General features: G+C 49.7%; 1 protein-coding gene across 1 annotated transcript in view; it reads right to left on the bottom strand.

Moving 5' to 3' along the window:
• LOC112454063 (protein dachsous) overlaps positions 1-19,877 on the bottom strand; it is a 51,668-nt gene that overhangs the window by 8,813 nt on the left and 22,978 nt on the right. The window contains exons 4-9 of the mRNA XM_025015252.1: positions 11,544-11,707; positions 10,755-11,159; positions 7,947-8,355; positions 2,979-3,257; positions 1,335-1,561; positions 75-741 (exon numbers count right to left, since the gene is read on the bottom strand). Coding sequence (XP_024871020.1) covers positions 75-741; positions 1,335-1,561; positions 2,979-3,257; positions 7,947-8,355; positions 10,755-11,159; positions 11,544-11,707 — 2,151 coding nt within the window. The remainder of the gene's footprint in view (positions 1-74; positions 742-1,334; positions 1,562-2,978; positions 3,258-7,946; positions 8,356-10,754; positions 11,160-11,543; positions 11,708-19,877) is intronic.

Here is a 19,877-nt window from a genome sequence, read left to right as displayed (position 1 = left end):
TAAAAATTTGATTAATCGTCCTATGTGTGGATCTGTGTAATACACTCAGTTGAGTGACAAGATATGACACTTACCAGGCAGAAGATTCGACGCGACGTTTATCTTGGTGAACTCTGGCGCGACGAAGACGGGATCATTATCATTCTGATCAAGGACGATGATCCTTGCGGTGACCGTGGAAGCTAATTGTTCTCCTGGCAGTGCCCGGTCTGATGCCTTAAGAATCAGAATATATTCCGCTCTCTCTTCTCTATCCAATTGCTTGGCCAGGGTCAAAGCGCCAGTGAGAGAGTCCACGGCGAAGCAACCCTTCGGTGGGAACTCGGCTACGAGGCCGTACCTGAGTTCTCCGTTCAAGCCGCTATCCAGGTCACTGGCCGTGAGATTGTAAATGGTGGAGCCAATTGTCGCTTTCTCGGACACGCGAACAATTATCGGATCTTGCGGCCAACTCGGCGAATTATCGTTGGCGTCCTCTATGACGATCTTCACGGAAATAGCGATGCTCTGAGGATTCCCGAGCGAGGTCGTGTCCAATGCGCGGACATTCAAATGGTACTCGCTTACATTCTCGCGATCGAGCGAGTGAGCGACTACTAGCTGGCCCGAGTTGCGGTCGACGTCGAAAGCTGGAAACTCGTTGAGCGGCGTCAGCGAGTCCAAGGTGAAGGCCACGCGACCCGCGGGACCCGCTCCCGATACTGACCCCACTGTGTGCCCGATACTTGCATCCTCGCGCACCTGAGTGAGGTAAGTGTATATTATCAAACCCAGTCCACACTTTATTTCTTATATTATAAAAATATTTTCTTTTTTAAAGATAATTTATTAAAGATAATTTGTGTGTCGATCGAAACTGAGGAAGTGTTACTTAATAATTAAGCCAAGATAAGTATTTATATTAGTATTTATATTCAAAAACATTCATTTATGCGTATTAATTAATAAGAAAGATAAATGTTGAGTCATAGGACATATATCTTTTTAGGAATTAAATGGGACAAAAATTAAATGATAATAAGTGCAAAATTAAATGTTTAATTCAACGATTAATAACAACGAAGATCATAAGAGAGCGATAAAATTTCAATCTCCCATAGAATTTTCTACAGAATTTCTAACGTGGCATAAATTGTGCGAAGCTATCCACGGGATACGCACGTAACAACGGCGGCGAGACACCGTCGGAGGGATGTTAGCGCGATCATAAATGTTCTAATGAATAATTGCAAGAGGGAACTATGGAGTCCTCTCTCCACGGTGTCCAGCGAAGATAGAAGCAAATCTGATGGGGAAAATGAATCCTACCGGGTGGTGCGGTCAATAGTACTCACGTTAAAGGTAAGACTGCTGCTGGTGAAGGTCGGCCGGTTGTCCGCGAGTGCCAGAACTTCGATTTGCAACACGCGCTCGCTATGTCGCGGCGGATGACCGGCGTCGGCCGCCCTTACGGACACCCGGTACTCTTTGCACTCCTCGTGATCGAGCATGGCCTTGGTCCTGATCATGCCGGTGATCGGGTCGATGGTGAAGACATTGTAGCCGTCCGAATCGGCTCGGCCTGTAGCGAAAAACCAAGTCAGGTTGTCTGGACGGAAATATTCCTCGAGAGATAGACGGACAAAATTGCGTCTGGATGATTATTCTCGCTGTTGCAAACTTGAACGCGGTATAAAAAAAAATTCTCTGATATCTGTGCCGTTGACCCTGAGGAGAATCGTGTACGCGAAATAGGCGCCGCGCGATAGAGCGCGGAATGAAATGCCTACTGACGTGGACGGGGAGAGGTACATCGTTGCACTCCTCCACAATATTGCAGTATATCCCGCGATGCGATGTTAAGATTTAATCTCGCGATCAAGATTCTTTTCTCGCTAACCGGTACGTGCAATCGTGAAAATTCGATTCCGATCCTAGCCGCCGCCGCAGTGAATTAACGTAGGGGAGACCGGGGCTATATGGCTCGTGTACTATTTCTTAGTATTTATCTTGAGAAGAACAGTGGATAAAAAATTGCGAAATAATTTTTTTTAGATTCTAAATCTAAATGATTCTTTTAGATTCTAAAAAAAACCACTTCGCGATTTTTTACCCACTCTGTTCCTCTCAATAAATACTAAAAAGTAGCATATGGACAACATGCCCCTGGAGCCATATGGTCCCGGTCTCCCCTACACGGTAACAATTCCTCACAAGGGCGGCGCGGCGGCGAGGCACATTTCGCCAACGGATAACACGCCCGGCAAAAACGCCCGCGGTCGCTTTTAAGACCGTGCATAATTGTTTCTGTAATTGCCACTGGGTTATTAAAGTCTCAAAAAGTCTTGCTCCACCGCGGGAGTCTCTAGAGCGGCCGGTGAAAAAACCAAGTTCACCATCTAATCTCCGGCATGTAAGTGCCCTCTCGCTATTTCTCTATTATTCCCGAGTCTCCGCGACTCAACCCGGCGCCTTCGTAACGAAGTCGCGCAATTATTGAACGTGTACACGCACACACACGACTAATTGTAATTTATATATTTTCTTACCGGGATAATCATACCGAGGTAAAAGCGCGGTTTCCTTAATTAGACGAACGGCGCGTAACCGATTGGTCGCGCACAGCGACGAACAAGTAATCGAGAATGAAATAGCTACCACCGTGAGATTAAGACACATCTCGACGGGATAAATTAACCCTTAAAGGCTACTAGGTCCACATATGGACCTAGAATCTATTTTAACGTTAAATAATTTATGTTGCTCAAACCGTTTTCAAAGATTGATGTTTTTATTGACAATTTTTCTAATTCTATTATATTCTTCAGTCTTTTCTATCCCTATTTCGTATAAAATTTTTTAAAACTTAGTCGATGAGACCCAGAGTTATACGCGATCAAAGTTGCGAGGTCCATATATGGACAGTCTCAAGTAATCGAGACTTGAAACGTAGCCTTTAAGGGTTAAAGCAACGTTAAACTCAACGATCCAACTCTTACCTTTCGTGATGCTGTACGTCACCGAGGCGTTTTCCCCGAGATCCGTGTCCAGCGCCCGCACTCTGGCGATCTCCGTTCCCGGTGGCTGCTCCTCCCTGACGCTGACCTGAGCCCCTTGAGGATCGACGATTTCAGGCGAGTTGTCGTTGACGTCCAGGACCGTGACCTTCAGAGACACTCGGGCGGCTCTCGACGGTGTCCCTTGATCCCGCGCCTCCAGAACCAGCTCGTGGACGCTTTTCGTTTCACGATCGAGCGGCTCGCACGTGGTGATCTCGCCTAACGATTGCCGAGCGAAGGGGGAGGGAAAGAGAAACAATTAATTTTCATTGCGCTTCACGAGAGCCGCGAGACCGTCGAGCTTGGCTGGCGGTATAGATAGCGAATTATTAACGATCTATTAGCAATTCCCCAACAGCGCTGCGGGTAGCGTCTATTAGCGGATGCCGGGGAATATTTATGGGCGCGCGACAAAAAGCTCCGTACCGGTCTGTCTTGATATTAGATGACGCTTAAAGACTCTCCGAGCCCGACGGATCTTACGTGCCGACTCTCAAACACTGGCGCGACCAATGGAGATCGCGGTGCGGACGAGAGCAGGGAGCGCATTCGTTCGTATATATAAAATCGAATACGTATACGATCGGCCAATCGTCTCTCTCGTCGATCGCGCGGACGTCTAGACCGACCTTATCAATTTTCCTCGTCAAGAAAACGGTTAATTGGATAATCGCTGCTCGTACGCGCATAAGAACCATTTGTGCGCGGTCGCTCGTATTCCTCGGTCGCGCCTCGATGCCGGGAGTTTCGTTTTTCGTTTCCGCTTTAGCTTTCTCTCTCTCTCCCTCTCTCTCTCTCCTTCCCTCTCTCTCTCCTCGCATATAATAATCATACTAGGGGCGTACGTAGTCGCGCGTGTAACGAGGTCCGCCGTAATTACGTATCGCAGGGAGTAGTCGGAGTCGGAGGGGAGGAGGACGAGAAGGGTACGAATAAGAAAATGAGGGAGAGAGCGGGAGAGGGCGAGCGCATGGCGGAGTAAAAGAGAGAAAAGGTGGAGTCAGAGAGCGCAGAAGGAACTCGGTCTCCCCACCTTTGATGCACCTGGCCGGTGCATTAATGGATAATTAAACGAGCGACTAGCCGAGCAGCCTAGAACTATTCCAGGATCTGGGAAAAGGGTCGGGATAATAATTCGTGCCCGAGACGACGACCCCTATCGATGTCCGCGCCGACGCCGCGCCGTGCCGGGGCCCCGGCCTGGTGGCGTGCCACCACGAATTCTCGACGTACCTAATCGAGTACCATCGCGACCGTTTTAGCGTTCACCACCGACGCGGTGGCTGGACGACGCCGTACTCCTCCGTCGTCGACAAGACAAACGATCGACGGGGGACATGCAAACGCGCCGGCCGGCCTGGCCGGGAGGATGCCATCCGCGCGTCGAGGGATACCATCGCGCAACAATAAGAAGTATATCGTAGGACGCGTGCGCTAATGCGTTTCTTGTGTTAGCCGTGGGACCGCGCGACCGATCTCACCGTCATCCTCGTAAGAGGAACGTGGCTTTTTGTCTTTGCATGCCTCTTCCAATATTTGGAAATCCATCGCGGCGATTGGATGTACGAGCCCGTAGTCCCGTGACGGACGAATAACGGACGGTACGGCGTCGATTTCTCGAAAATCAAACAGTCGTTCGACGAACGGAAACCGTGGAAAACCACCTCGAGGAATCCCAGACCGGGATTAGATCGAAGTCTGCGCCGGGGGGAAACCTGCTCGGCGGCTTTGCAACGCGCGCGCGTTGCAGTTGCTAAGTTGCAGACTAGCTGAGCAAGCTTATCTTTAATTTGATCACCGACACAAAACCACATACCAAATTATCGACGCGCAGAAAAGCCGCGGGGAAATGCCGCTAAACGTGTTTTTGCCACGCTGGAAAATATATCGCTAAATAATCCGAGATCCGATCGAGGATACTTTTATATCACGTTGCTTAATTATAATATAAATCGACTGTAATCGTCATTCATCACGACGCGGCGCGCACCGGATGGTACGCGCGCATGTAGAACGTAATAAATGAAGTGAGATTATCGACTTTCTTTTTTTTTCTTTGCAGATCTTTCTCGTACGAAGTCAACGCACTACAAAGTGATCGCTACAAGTATGTACAAGATAGTGTCGTAGAAGTATCACCGCATGCTTGAAGTGAGCGTGTATCTGTTTAGTAGACGAGCCACGTGGCGCGGATGGCACGTGGCCGCGCCGCAACAGGTATCCGATCGATAGGCGAGTCGGTCACGGTAGGTCACAAGGTCACGGAAATTCCTCAAGTCGCGATAATTGATCGTACCGCGCGCGTATTGCAACAGCTTAAATGCACGAGAATTTCACACGCGAACGTGCGCGTTTTACCACGACTCGTGTCGGAAGAGAGAGATCCCGAAGTCTGTGAGGAACGCGACTTCGACATTTCCGAGGAACATCAAGAAGTGACACGTCTTCGAATCGTGCGGAGGAGGAGGGGGAGGGGGAGGAGGGAGCATCGACTGCTAACAGCCCCTGATCACATATTAGGAACCGGTCGGAGTCGCGCTGACAATCGAATATTCCCTTACTTCTCGTCGCGTTTCATCGCGGACAAGGGCGTGCCATTCCATAAATCACCGGCCGGTCGATCTCCCGACATTGTAAGCCAACACGCGAGGGGCCCCCTTAATTGGATGAATGGAGAAAAGGGCGCCATTAAGCGAGTGTTACGAGGACGACCTACGCGGAAGGAACGGCGAGAGGCACCGCCGCTCGAGGGTTTTCTCAATGGGAGATCCCTCGCGGTTAGAGCTCCGATCGAAGGACAATGGCCGGGCGAAATTTCAACTCACTCCGCGCCGCAGGTCCGTTGACCGGACAATGTGCAGTCGCGCTGCATGCACACAGCGCGGGGATTAATATAGAAGTACTCGTACGACAAGACAGCTGATACTTCCGGCAGTGCGATCGCCCCCACCCCCATCCCCATCGCCGTCGTTATTCCTCATCTTTTTTTCTGCCTCACGGTCCTCCTTCGTCCGCGCGCGGTCGGTGGATGACTCGAGAAGTCCCACCTCTGCAAACAGGCAGCGAAGAAACGAAACGAAGAAAGAGAGAGAGAGAGAGAGAGAGGGAGAGGACCCGGGTCTCTCGGACCGGAGAGCGTGTACACAAATACTCCCGTGTCGCATGCCAATCAAACTGCGCGCATTGCACACGCGGTGCGCGCCGCGCCGCATACGTGCATGTGCGCGTATTTCGCGGCGTGTGACGGGCCCCGGGCCCCGGTTCCTGATGATTCGTTACACGCCGACCCAGGCGAAAGCGCCACTCTTACCGGATTATATTTTAATACCCACGAAGCGTACACACTGCCGCAACTTAAAATGAGTTATACGGGGATCCCGCAAAAAAGAAACGACCCTCGTGTCGTTCCTGTTACTTCAAGCCTGGTAATTTGGTAAATCGCCATTGAGCGACATCGTCGAGCTTAAATCTCGGCGGTCGTATTTGTGAAATGTCCGATTTATTTAACAAACGTATTACAACGTATAGTTTAAAGTGACGAAATATTATCAAGGGATTACGAAATAGATCTCCGGCGACAGGCCTGGCAAGCCGAGCAACGTTGCCCCAGGGACGAGGAACTCTTTCCATCGATTACGAAATCGTTCAACAATGGCGCGGCGTAAAGGGCCGTTAGGTTGACGCAAAAGCAACGCGTAAATTACACACGCTGATGGCTAGAGGCCATTTGATACCATTAACAGTCTCTCTTTTTCCCGCACGTAAGCGTCCCCCTTCCACCTCACGCGCCTAAATGGATCTTTCGTTGGCCCCGTAACGTCCGTTTCTCTCTATCGTATCGCTTTGAAAGAAACGTGAAGGGACAAGAGAACGGAACATCGCGCCGACCGGCGATTCAGACTAGGAGAATTAATAAGAAGCTAGCGAAAGCGCGTTCAATTTTTATTTAACAGGCTAAGAACCTGTCTTAAACAGGAAGTAACCGCAGGCTGCCGCCGCACTTGACTTTGAGCGAGGACGCGAGGAGAGCCGCGATAGAAGATAGCGGCGAAGCGTAGACGAGAAAGAGATCGGTTAGAGACGTTAGAGACCGATATACGAGATTGAACATCTGGCGAAAATAAAAGACTCTGGCGGCAGACGCGGAGTACAATTATGCTCGCAATAGCGTCTCGAGACGAAGGGCAGGGATATAATTTAGAGAACCGAAACGCGTGAAAGATAAAGTTCGATAGGATTTCACCGAGGATTATCGATCACGACGCGGGCCATCGCTTCCGTTTTCGTGGCGCCGCATTCTTGCGCGCTATAAAAATATACGCGGCGTCGCGAGTATGACAATAATACGAGGCAAAGCGTCACGACGACGGAGGAAGAAATTCCAAACGCACAGCCAAAATGTTAATCGCCGCGAATCGATCACTGTCACCCGTAGCCCCGGAGAAGCACCGAAGGGACCGTCCACCGAATCAGGAAGTTTCTCCTTGTAGTACATCTCTTATTCACGGTTGTCGAGTAGCGCGGCCGTAACTCCGGTGTGAATTTAACTTGTCCGAGAACGAGCCGGTCGGAGAATAATGCGATTCCTTGCCGAGTCCGTTCAATGAATTCTCGAATTACACGTTCGCAAGCAACTCGAGGACGCGCCGCGAGAACGAAACTCGGCGAAACCCGTGGAAACGATTCGCCAATATTTTTCTCCGCGAGTTTTTTTCGAGCTGCGTGGGCATCTCTCCGGCTCTCGGTTCTCGAAGCCTCGGGTCCGGGCCGGCTTTCGCAAACACTCGAGCGTCGTTGTGACGAGAACCTATATACTCTGTAGCGTTTGACGGCGACGCAAACGAAGTGCAAACGGAATGAAGCGAACGAAAAACAGGAAAATAAGATACGGGGGAGATAGCCTCTTACCTGTGTCGGGATCGACGGCGAAGCTGCTGTTGGCTTGGACCACTGCGTATCTGAGAAGCGAGTTCTTGCCGAGATCGGGATCGTTGGCGCTCACGGAACCCACCAGAGTGCCCGAAGGTAGATTCTCAAGCAGCTCGAATCCGTAGAAGTCCTTTTCGAACTGCGGATCATTGTCGTTGTCGTCCAGGACCATCACCAGCACGGAGGCACTCGCGGTCGCCGCGGGTGATCCATTGTCAGTCGCGAGAACCGTCAAGGCGTGCCGATCGAGAGTTTCGCGATCCAAACTCTGCGCCAGGTAGATCCAGCCAGTGGTGGGGCTGATGCGAAAAGCGGTGGAGCCCTGGAGACGATAGCTCACTCTCGCGTTATTTCCCGTGTCCTGATCGAGTGCCATTACCTGAAGAATCTGCAAATGACGAAGAATTACTTCACGATAACCAATGTGTCCAATGTGACCATTCAACGAATTTATTAATCTAATTATTATTGAATTGCACGTGAGCGCGGCGACGACTTTAACGTCTTCAACGTCTTCACAACGTTTAGTACAACAAATTGAGAACATCAAAACATGCACGATGGAATGTTAAAGTTCCAGACGAACAGAACCACGATGAAAATCGAAACAAGAGCAATCGTGTCATCCGCAGACATTTCTCGCGATCTCGCGGGAGCGAGAAAGAGTAAGAAGAGGAAAAGAAACAGAGGCGACGTCGGGATCAGTCGATCCGGTCGTTCCGTATTAATTAAACGCACCCAAAAGGACCGCGAACGAACACGTTCGGACCAGACGATGTTTTCCAGCGCGGGAGGATGGTGAATTGCGAAGGTCGAGGAAAAAGAAGGGGAAGAAAAAGCGCAAGATCGGTATAAGGTCGTGTCTCGCGCATGAACCCGCGGCTTACGAATGATGGATGGTGATAGAAGGGAAAGAGGTGGGAGTGGAGGAAGAGAAGGAGAAGGAGGATGAGAGAGACACCGCGCGACCGGGCTGTCTTCACGGAGGACCAGGAGGGAATGGGATGCAAGTTATCATTAAACGCGGAACCTGATGTAGAAGCAGGCAGTAATGTGTCTAACTGTACGTTATTAGTTCACGGTGGGTGAAGGGTTACACTCACTGCCAAGTTACTCTCTCACTCCAGCTACTTCCTCCCTGCCGCGTATCTATCTTTCACGCTCAGATCTTCCTGTCTCATTCCATCTTTAACGTATACTGGCGGCTGAGATATTGTCCGAATATCACCGATAGCTCACAGATCTGTTTCGCCGATAGATACCACAGATATATATCTAATACATCAGGAGAAAGATGGAACGAGAGATCGAGTAGCGATGAGGGAAGGAAGGAAGAGGAAGATGAAGAGAAAGGGCCAAGACGAAAAAGAGAAAGAAAAAGAGAGAGGGAGAGGGGAGCGCGAATTGCGGCGACGTCTCTGCCGTATCCGCTTGTGCGTTGTATTAAAAATGCGACGTCGTTTAACGGGCGTATCTCGTGGCAAGGATCTCACTGCCATTCGTCATCGGTATCCTCGTATTCGGGATTACCCTCGCTCCGTACGCGGCTACCATCGCCACGAGGGAGCGTCGGACCTACCAGCCGCGCATCAACGACGACCCGGTTCTCGCGAGTTTCGCGGCTAATGACTCTCCCTCTCCCTCGAGACACGGTCCCTCGTCGCAAAACCTCGCCGTCGACCCAAGCTCACCCTTATTTCGATTTTTTACCGGGTAATGACTGATATGTGTACATAATTACAGGGAGGATAGATGCGCATTGCCGTCGGCGATCTTCGCGGATGGACCCGCGCGTCTCCGAGCATCGTTTTCGGATTCGCTCTGGGCGTCGCTTTTTTTCCGACAACGAAGATCGAGAATTTGGGCGGAGTCGAATAACGCAGGAATTCAAATTTCTCAAATCTAATTTCGAAATTCCGCTATTTTTGATGTAACCGTACGTAACATGATCTTTTCCCGTTGGGTAAATGGTCGGGAATTTACTCGCAAAATGATCGACTATGTGCGGCGTTCCTGCGGGCCTATCGGCTGTTACCTATCAATCCTAGGCCGCTCTCGTGGAACTCGCGGCTGCTCGCCGCGATCGGTATAAACCGCGGCAACATGCCGCGTCTGGATATCAGATTATCGGGCATTCCCTATCCATCTCCTGGCACCGAACTGGTCCGTCGAACAACCACGACGGAGTAACATCGGCTAATCTCGCTGCAGCGTGATGCAACGGTCCGGTTAATTCCGTTCCTAGTCGGCGCGGGGTTAATTCTCTCTTTGCCTACAAGGTGAACTTCGCGAGTCAACGTCTTCTTCTTCTTCTTCTTCTCCTGTTCCCTTTTCTTTCGAGAGAAACTACCCGGAAGGGGAGTAGACGACTAGTATAACCGTGGCGTACGCCTGGCGATACGAGAGGGGGCAGAGAGTTCACAAGTGCGTCCTTCCTGGTTGTCCCGGATAAAATTACGCGTCCCAGAGACAGGCGAAGTAAGTTTCGATGCACGGAAGCAAAAAGAATCTACCCGAGGAAAAAAGGGAACCATCACTTCGGCCGTGAAGAGATAGCCGATGAAGAGCGGGAGAAAGGCTGAAGAGAGAGGTTGTTAACTTCTGCCGCCTCTACCATCCGATCCAGAAATTCTTTCTCTCCTGCTTTCTCGTTCTCTCTCTCTCTCTCTCTCTCTCTCTCTCTCTCTCTCTCTCTCTCTTTCTCGTTTCCTTTTTCGAAGAACCCTACCGCATCCTCTCGACAAACAAATGCTCGCGTGACGGGCGTGTAATGAAGATTTTTCTCACCTGGGAATCGAGCCTGGCGCCTTCGGGAACCTCCACGTGATACTCGTTCCTCTCAAACACTGGGGGGTTGTCATTCACGTCCTGCACCTCGACGCTCAGGCTGAGGTTAGACGAGAGCTCGGCGCCGTCCAGGGCACTTATCAGGAGGCTGTGCCTCTGCTGGGTCTCGTAATCCAATCGTTTCGCCAAGTAGAGCTCGCCGGTACGCTCGACTATCCCGAATAGATTGTTGCTGTTCTGACGGAGAACGTAGCGCATCGACTGCGACGACGTGATGTCGGGATCGGTAGCGTGCGCCACGTACAGGGGTACGTGGAGTGGGTGCGATTCCGGCACCGAGATGCGGACGGTACTCGTGCGAAACGACGGCGCGTTGTCGTTCACGTCCTCCACGATCACTTCCATCTGTAACGGAAAGAAAAACACGGACGGATGTCGCGTAAGCTCATAAAATATTCTGCTGCGATTGATCGCGGTTTTCACGGCGGCATGCGAAAGCGGAAAGCGCTACTCGTGCCTCGTTAAGCGAAACTCCGACGAACTCAAGTCCGTATATATCTTTCAAAATACGATACTAATTCGCTAACGAGCATGCGCGCGTCCGCTCACTAAATATTAATACAATATAATATCGGTGGGAACGCAAAAAATCGTAGCGCGGACTTTTCGCACGCCTCGGGATTTTATTATATGTGCATTCAGGATAAATATATTGAGAACACGGATAAACGGCTATGATTACGGTGAGTTAATACCGAGATACGATGATTATCTGGATGCGCAATTTACCTGGCAATATCCAACGGAGCCGGCATTACGTGCCTCGATGCTGAGAATGTATTTGTCACGTGATTCCCGATCGAGCGGCTGTCGAATCCTCAGCGTCCCCGTATTGGGATCCAACGAGAGATCAGCTTCTTCCCTTGCCAGATAAAACCTGCTTGGTCGTTCGCCTGGAAATGCAGAATGCATAATTTAAATAATGTATACAGATATACATGCATCAGATATAAATAAAGGGGGAAAAATAGCTTTAAACGCGGGAAGAGAAACACATATTGCGTTAATTTATTCATAATAAGTCTCGTCGTCCACCTCGTTTAGTGGGGACTAATTAAAACAGTTATATCGGAATAATCTCGATAAATTATGACGCGAGTATCAAAAGTAGTTGAGTTTCCGGTTGCATTTGCATTGAAATTTGCATTATCGCAACTTAGTGTTTTTCATAATGGCTTCTGGTTCACCAGACGTTAAGTTGATCGACGTGAGTTGCTATTAAATCACGATACTTACGTCGCGTTCGCCGCTAAACCGGGAGATCGATAACTATAAGTCAATTCCACGTCTGTCGATTCCATACAAAGTTCTAATGAAGATGTCAAATTGATTTGCTTTTACGATATCAACGATCTTCAACGAGCGGTACACACATCGTTAGATCGTTAGAAAAATACTCTGACATGCGGCGTGACTGCAAGCAAGATACTCCACAGAAACGTTGGCTGAAGATGTGATACCTAACATTAACGTCACTTTGCGTCACGATATAATTCGTAAAAATTAGAAACAAAATCACAATTTGCTATACACTTTGTTATTTCTACTTTTATGTATAAAAAAGGCAAATTTATTCTTTATTAAAATTACGTGGCGGCACCATAAAAGCGGACTAGTCGAAGTGCTAAATAGATCCCTATACGAGAGCTGTCGCGCGAGCATCGCTGAGATTTCATTCGTCACGGTTACGATCCGGGAGCGTTGCGCTCGAAGGATCGTGTCCGATTGGCGGCACGATCTCCACAGCTGATGATCTTTGGCAATGGTCGCACCACAGATGGGCGAAGTGGCCCGCGATCTACGTTCGTGATGACGATACCGAGTATCGATCGTTCGCCGCTTACGGCGAGAATGGACGGGGCACGTGTGCTCCACACACCACCATGTGAGTGCGAATGAGCGTCGACGGATGAATGATGGCGGTTTATCGATTCCACGACATCGACCTCGATCGACCTCCTCACACACGAACCGGCCGCTCAGTCCCGCTGCCTCAGAATCAATTAATAGCCAAATTGGCCGGTCATTACCAGGCAGATGCAATTCCGTGATGAACGATTTAAGTGGCGCGAGCACGCGCGCGCTTTCTTGACGAGGTTCGTTGGCGATCTGTACGCCCACGTCCTCCCGAAAACCGTATAAGGATCCTATATTCATAGGGAAACACAATCGAAATTATCGCGGGGTTCAAGTCGCATGATACGAGGGATAGCCGACGGCCTGTTTAGATCTAACATCTAACACGTCGCGCCGACACGTGTCCCCGACCCGCCGCTTGATAGATGATGCTGTTTAATTGGACAGCTTAACTCTTCAGAGAGACCTCTTCTCAAAATCATTAGTTTGTCAGTATCGAGTCAAAGGCGGATCGCTAACGCACGTCGTTCCTACGTAAAAAGGATCTTAATCAAATTGATGAAAAAGCGTCCCCCTTCAGTTTACTTTTCGCAATCGGCAATTAACCGTTTTATTAATGATGTATGAAATCCGGTCCAACGGCAATTCATTACGGCCCATATGGGCCTTTCCTGCGTTATCCGACGTCGCGCGCCGCGAAAACACATCGCGAGGCCACATCCAATTACAGACGTATCCCGTCTCGTACGCACACGCAGATAAGGCACGCACCGGCACGCGTTCCTGGATAATTGCTCCGATCGATCGGCGACTTGATCGCCGTAAGTCTGGGGCCAAAACGGGAACTGCGGATCATTCGGATCCAGAACGTGCTGTTCCTAGATACGTTTCGACAAATCCGTCGCGGGAGATCTACCGCGACGAGACCGTCTCCCGTCGATCCCGATCAACTTTTTCTCCGCGGTGCGACAGGAAAAACCAGGTAGACGGGAAACGTTATCGTCTCGGCGAGTCGAAGTTCGAGAGATAGCCGTCCATTCCATTTCCACGATAATTCGTGACGTCTACGTCGTCGTCGTCGTCGTCGTCGACGATGTCTGTGTCGTCTATATCGAATGTCGTCGGTGACATCGGGTGACATCGACCGTTCGACCAATGCCTTAAAGATGGTACTCGGTCGCGTACGTGGACGGCATAATTTATAGACCGCTATTTATACTCGATCCAACTCGCTCGTCCTTTTTCCCCGTTTCCCCTTTCGCATCGATACACGCGACAGTGTGGCAGACGTACCCACACGCACACGCGCGAATAACGGCACGAACCTCGGTCAGCGGTGCCCAACACTTTGAGGAACATTTCTTATTTTGTTCGGGAGAATTAAAACAAGATTATCACGAGGTCTGATCCGCGAGAAAGTACCATAATTCTCAACGCTAAATAATTCCGCGAGCATTTACACGTCCGGGACACTGATACAATCCTCATCATCCTCAGCTCGTTTCGTCCGAAAGATTGTCCGGTCAGACACCCTATATACGTGCGGGCGCGCACACGCGCGCGTATGTGTGCGTCCGACGAGTATACGCATACTTGGCTTGGATCGGCTCATTCGGTAAAATGCATGTGCGAAGGATTGAAACACCGCGCTCTTGCGTGAACGTATATATACGCGCGGCGCGCGTGTAATTACGCGAATGCGTTGGTACCGCGAGAGACTGGTCTGGAAGATGTACGCGTTTTATATCCACGGCGATACCTCTACCCATCAGCATTCGGTACCCGTGTTATTAAACGTCCGCGTGATCTTTTTCCACGGGCCCTGCGCGCCGCGAGAGGAGGGTCCGCCGATCCTGTACTACTCCCCGTATATAATTACGATTTACTCCGCATCCCGATACGCCGAGATACCCGCTCGAGTATCCTCTTGCCCGTGCAAAAGGATTTCGATGCGCGACTTCGGAAGGGTATGACACGCCGGACAAATCTGTGTCCCTTCCCGGCCGGTATAAGCCGCCGTGGCGAGAAAGCTAGCCATTAAGATACGCGCATATTTGGCAATAAATCTCAAGGTACAATAAAATCAAAGTGCGCGAATATCGCGCATTCTCCCTACGAATACAATGTATTGCAATTCGGATTTTTACCTTGCTTCAAAAAATCGCAAATAATCGATCAATTATTTAAATATTACAGTTAATTAGTAAAATAAATCTTGAGCAAACGGATAACTTTTTCAATTATAAGAGTTAAAATTTGGTGAGTATTGAAATTTTATTGCATGGAAGCCAAATTTTGCAATATTTCGTAAAATTTACGAGGTCGTAAATAAGGAAAATTGTACACAAACTTCCATTTCCGTGCTGTTTTCGTTGCGCTTTAAAGCGTTATTTTTATTTAGAATAATCGTCTGTACAAGGTGCACATGTAACGTGGTCACGTTTTTCTCCCACCGGTGCCGGTTGTTCGCGAGGGCTTCGTCACCCCAGTTACACACGCGTCCCCCCGGGGTGCCCACGTGGGTGTAACGAAGACAAATCGCTCGCGTATTTGATTAATTCGCAGAGATCGCCGGTCCGGCGCTGGATTCTCCCGACCTCCTCCTTCCATCCTTCGTCCTCCGGCATCGTGGATCGAATCGAGAGCGAGTTTTTGCCCGACGAGAGAGATGCCGGGGCAGGAAAGAAACCCGTAACGCACTCATTACTGATTCTCGCCCTTATGCGTTCTCCGCACGAATGGCACGGTTAAAACGAGACGTTCCGTCGGATTTCTACGAGAAATTTCTCGGTGGCCGGCCGGCGGGAATCGACGACGTATTCGACATGAAAAGTTCACAGACGGCGTTATCGAACAAATTCGTAATGTCTGAATATCGGGCGAAGCGCGAGGAGAAATCGAGCGACGTCGTTCGCGCATTGCGCCTATGAGGGGACTATTATCGTGATTCTCCTTTCCTTTTTGCATCGACAAGCAGTCTTGAATGGCGAAGGTAGCGGTCAATGTTTACCGATCAGCATATCCTGCTTTCACGGCATGCGTGTTGGCGGGACCGCCGCCGCGTGCGTGAACGTATACGCGATGCACCCGCGATGCACCCGCGATACCTCTTGCATACCGACTTCTGCGTATTGACCGTGCGAAGCGGTCAGGGATAATCCCGCCCACAGTTTCCTTCCTCATTCAATCCTAAAACAATGCGAGTAAACGCGTGCAACGTATTACCTTTTCCGAAATTTTCTACAAGTTTTTTCCTACTTTTCCTCTATTTCCGCGAATTTCCCTTCCACCTTTCCTTCTCGATCCTCGCTTTTCGTGCCGGTCTCTTTTGCTCTGTCCTCTTCTATCCTTTAACATCCCGCTTCATTCCACTTCACGGTCCTCCCCTCTCAATCGCACAAATGGAATTCATTTCTAGTTCCTTGACTCCCGTTTCCCACTCGTCTTCGCGTTCTCCATCTCTATCGCCGTTCCGTGGCTGTTGATTCTGTCCTGTTTTCATCTGGGTCGTTCCCACATGCACGACGTATCGCGGCGGCGACAACTACGTAGACGATGATGATGACGAACACGAAGATCGAGGATGCTCATGCAATCGCAGTAGCAGGATGCTATTTATTTATCTTCGATAATGCTCCCGAGGCTACATTTGCCGCTACGATATACGTGCGTGCATGCGTGTGTGCGTGCCGTGTGTGGGCAGCGGTACTAGCTATGAGAAATCGAAGCGAGGCTTCTAATTGGTGCCGGGAGGATATATTGAAATGAAGTCGTCGTGTCGCGGGGAAAATATCCCATTGGCGCGGCGGACGCACGATAATGGCCGCGCGTTAATAGAAATTCGCATCCCGCGACGCGTTGCGATTTTCAATACGCGGCGGGAGCATAAATCGCGGCGACGCGACGCGGGTATACGTTAATTGTCTAAATGCGGAAAGAGAAGAACGAAAAGGGCGCGAGTGATCCTCCGTTAGGTTGACCGACAATTACTCGTGCGCGAAACAGTTCATAAATCATCCCCGATGATCGTTTCTTTAAACAAAGTATACGCGTCCGCTGCCGGCTGCGCGTGGTGTGTGCGATTCTAACGCGGTCGCAGAAAACGCGATGCTGACTAATTATCCTTCTTCATTACCTGTCTCATTCGTAGGCATACCCGCGATTTATGTACACACGGGCAGAAACGCGTGTCTTCACGGAGCGATCTAATGTAGGGAACAAATTGCTCGTCATTAAACAGCACCAGTTTTTCGTTATTACTCCGCCGCGGTCTCTCTTTCGCGCGACGCGTATTACCGTAAATTTCCAACAACGGGAGCATTCCTCATCCCTCTCTCGTCCGGCCTCGCTCGCTCCCGCGCAACGATCGGCGCGCGTACGTATAAAAAGACGTCCCGATGTCACGGTCGTCTGGTACGCGAGCGACGTTTGACGCGTGTTCGCAATTACGCGCTCCCTTGATTAATCGACGAGACGCATTCATGAATAACCACGTCAAGCGGTCGCTCGCGAGGGTAGAGGAGACGCGAGCTTCTCGTCTAGGGGCCTTGCGTGCAAGGTGCAATCTTATTTGACTGAAAGTCCCCCGGGTCGTTGTAACCATCGCTAGTGAGCTGGGCGAGGGATGGAGGGAGAGAGGGAGGGGTGATTATTCACTTTGGTCTTTGGTGTACGCCAACAATATTGGCAATGAGACTGAAAAGTGCGCGTGCGCGCGTGTCGCGCGAAGGACACCCGAGCAAAAAGTGATTGCGATCGGTGGCGAAGTCGTTATATTGAAATCAAGACGTCCGCCCGCGGACTTCCAATCACGACGCCAAACTGGACGTTCCGGATTACCCCTTCCTTCCCTCCTCTATACGTAATAGAGTTTTTCTACGTTCGCGTATCACACCGTGTGGATCGACTCGCGTTTAGACGGCTCTTGATGAGATCTCCCGCGTCGCTTCTTACGGGATTTAATAACGCGCTATTAGCGATTTTTTTCCGTAGAAATTTTTCAGTTCCTTCTCCGCGTCTCGCTGACTGATAACTATTAACGATAACGCGTACACGGGATGTGTTTCGCAAGCCTTATGAATATTTCGCGAACATTAAGAAGTATCCCTTACATCGCGGAGAACGCGCATCAAACGGAGGCTCGTCTTTCAGTCTCGCTTGTAGAATAATCTGAACGAGACCAGTAACAGTGATTAAATGTTCGAAGCCGCGTATCTACGTTAGCTCGAGGTTAATTATCGATTTTTAATCATTGGTATACCGCTGGTTGCTACGGTAACATACAGATGGCCATATCGAGGCCACTGCACTCTTGTATGTACATACGTTGCACATCAGAATCATGTTCACGTCGCAGCAAGAAATTGTCAAGCGAGACGACGATCACTGGGTCTCTTCGCGCGACTCAATTTATAGAATTACTTCAACATATTTTTTTTAAAGATCTCACGTCGTTTTCATTTCGCAGGAGAAATGTCCTTTTCAGGACGTTCCTCCTTCTCCTCCGTCTTCGTCGTGCAACGAATGCAATCCGCGTCAGACCGAACTATATTTATCGCAAAGTACACGGCCGGTATAATTACTTGCCACGTTCGGAAGCCGCACGCGAGAACGACGAGAAGCCACGTTCGTTCGCTGCGTGATAAATCACAGATCGATGATCGGATCATGGAAGGTCTCGCAGCATGAGATCTCCCTCGTGCTTACGCGGTCGGCACGACGACGCGACGCCATGTAACTCGCGACGGTGATTTTTCTTATTTTGCTAATTAGCTCGTAACGGATCCGTCTCGCTCGCGGTCGCTCGAGGAAGCCGGTCGATTCTCTCAAGGGCGGCTGCCGCGAACGTTTACGATCGCCGCGCCAGGAGTATAAGCTCTCGTGGTCGCCTTCGGTGGACACTTTGTCGCCTCCGACGCCTTTCGCTCTCTTCCGCGTGTCGACTGTAACGTCCATCCCGCGACCGTAACAGAATTACGAGCCGTCCCGTTCTAAATACCGGCGCGGAATGCTCTTTCAGCGTTACGACAATAAAAACGATGTATAAATTCTTTTAATGTTGAAACATTAGAATAAATTTCAGCATTTATTGTCGGCAGTGAAATTTCGAAAAGCGGAATACTTATATGCGGAAATTTGCCGAGATTCAAACGTCTTCGGAATCTCGGTGCTCTTGCTAAGTCTCTTCGAGTAGATAATCGTTGTGTCAACAAATCACTGCTGGACCTTTTGTGACCGGTAATGACGGAGTGACAAAAAGGAGCGAGAGTAATCGCGATTTATTGCGTATATAACGGAGCGTCGCTTTTGCCGTAGCTTTTCGCGCGGCTTCCAGCGCGATCGATTATTCCCGCGGCGACCGTGGAATGTCCGGTGTCAAGCCGGGTCTTTCGAATGAAAGGCCCGACCGTTTGCATAAATCCGTGGATTTTTAATTGGACCGGTAGGGTCCTCTTATGGGCGGCGATCGAGATAGCGCGACCGCGCGAAAACGATCCGTCGAGTCCGGTCGCGCCAAACCCGAACGAGGAATTGAGTATCTCATTAATTAGGGAACGGCACGTAATCAAATTTCGGAAATACGCTTAGAAATGTCGAGTCGCGGTCAGCGTTGAATGGCCATCGAATCGTTCGCTCCGACTATAATTATCGCTCGGCGGCCTCCAATCTGGAATGCATCTCTTGATATCGCGGTCGTAACGGTGCTCCAGAACAGTTGCACGGCGAGCACTATAAAATTCGGAATCTATGGGGGATTCGCGAATGAAGCTGCATACGGACAGGAACCGACAGACGCTATACGAACGGACAGTTATTGGACAAAAATCCTGGAAAGAAGATCTGCGTTCTAACAAAAAGATTAAACAAGAAAAATTAACTTCGTTCGCCAGTGATTAAAAACCAAAAAGTATCCTTTATTAACTCGACTAACTGGCAAAAATATAAATAAATATTCACGACGTTTCGACCCTTGCTTTGGGTCCTTAATTATCAAGTGAAGTGTGTAACAAGTCTATGGCAAGTTTTTTAGTTTTAATTTACAATTAAAAAACCGAATAGATAGCAATAATACCAGTGATAGCGGTTTAGATAGTACCTTTGATACACGAAACCATATTGCGATCCTGTATATTAAAGACCTAAGCGAGAGCATTCGCCGCACTCTAAATAAGGTCGGATTGGATGTCTTATGTATAGGATACCTAA

Source organism: Temnothorax curvispinosus, unplaced genomic scaffold (assembly GCF_003070985.1).
Source record: "Temnothorax curvispinosus isolate PA1 unplaced genomic scaffold, ASM307098v1 QBEX01004775.1, whole genome shotgun sequence".
NCBI lineage: Eukaryota > Metazoa > Arthropoda > Insecta > Hymenoptera > Formicidae > Temnothorax > Temnothorax curvispinosus.
Note: the sequence above shows the minus strand (reverse complement) of the source record. Positions and strands in the feature narration are given on the sequence as shown.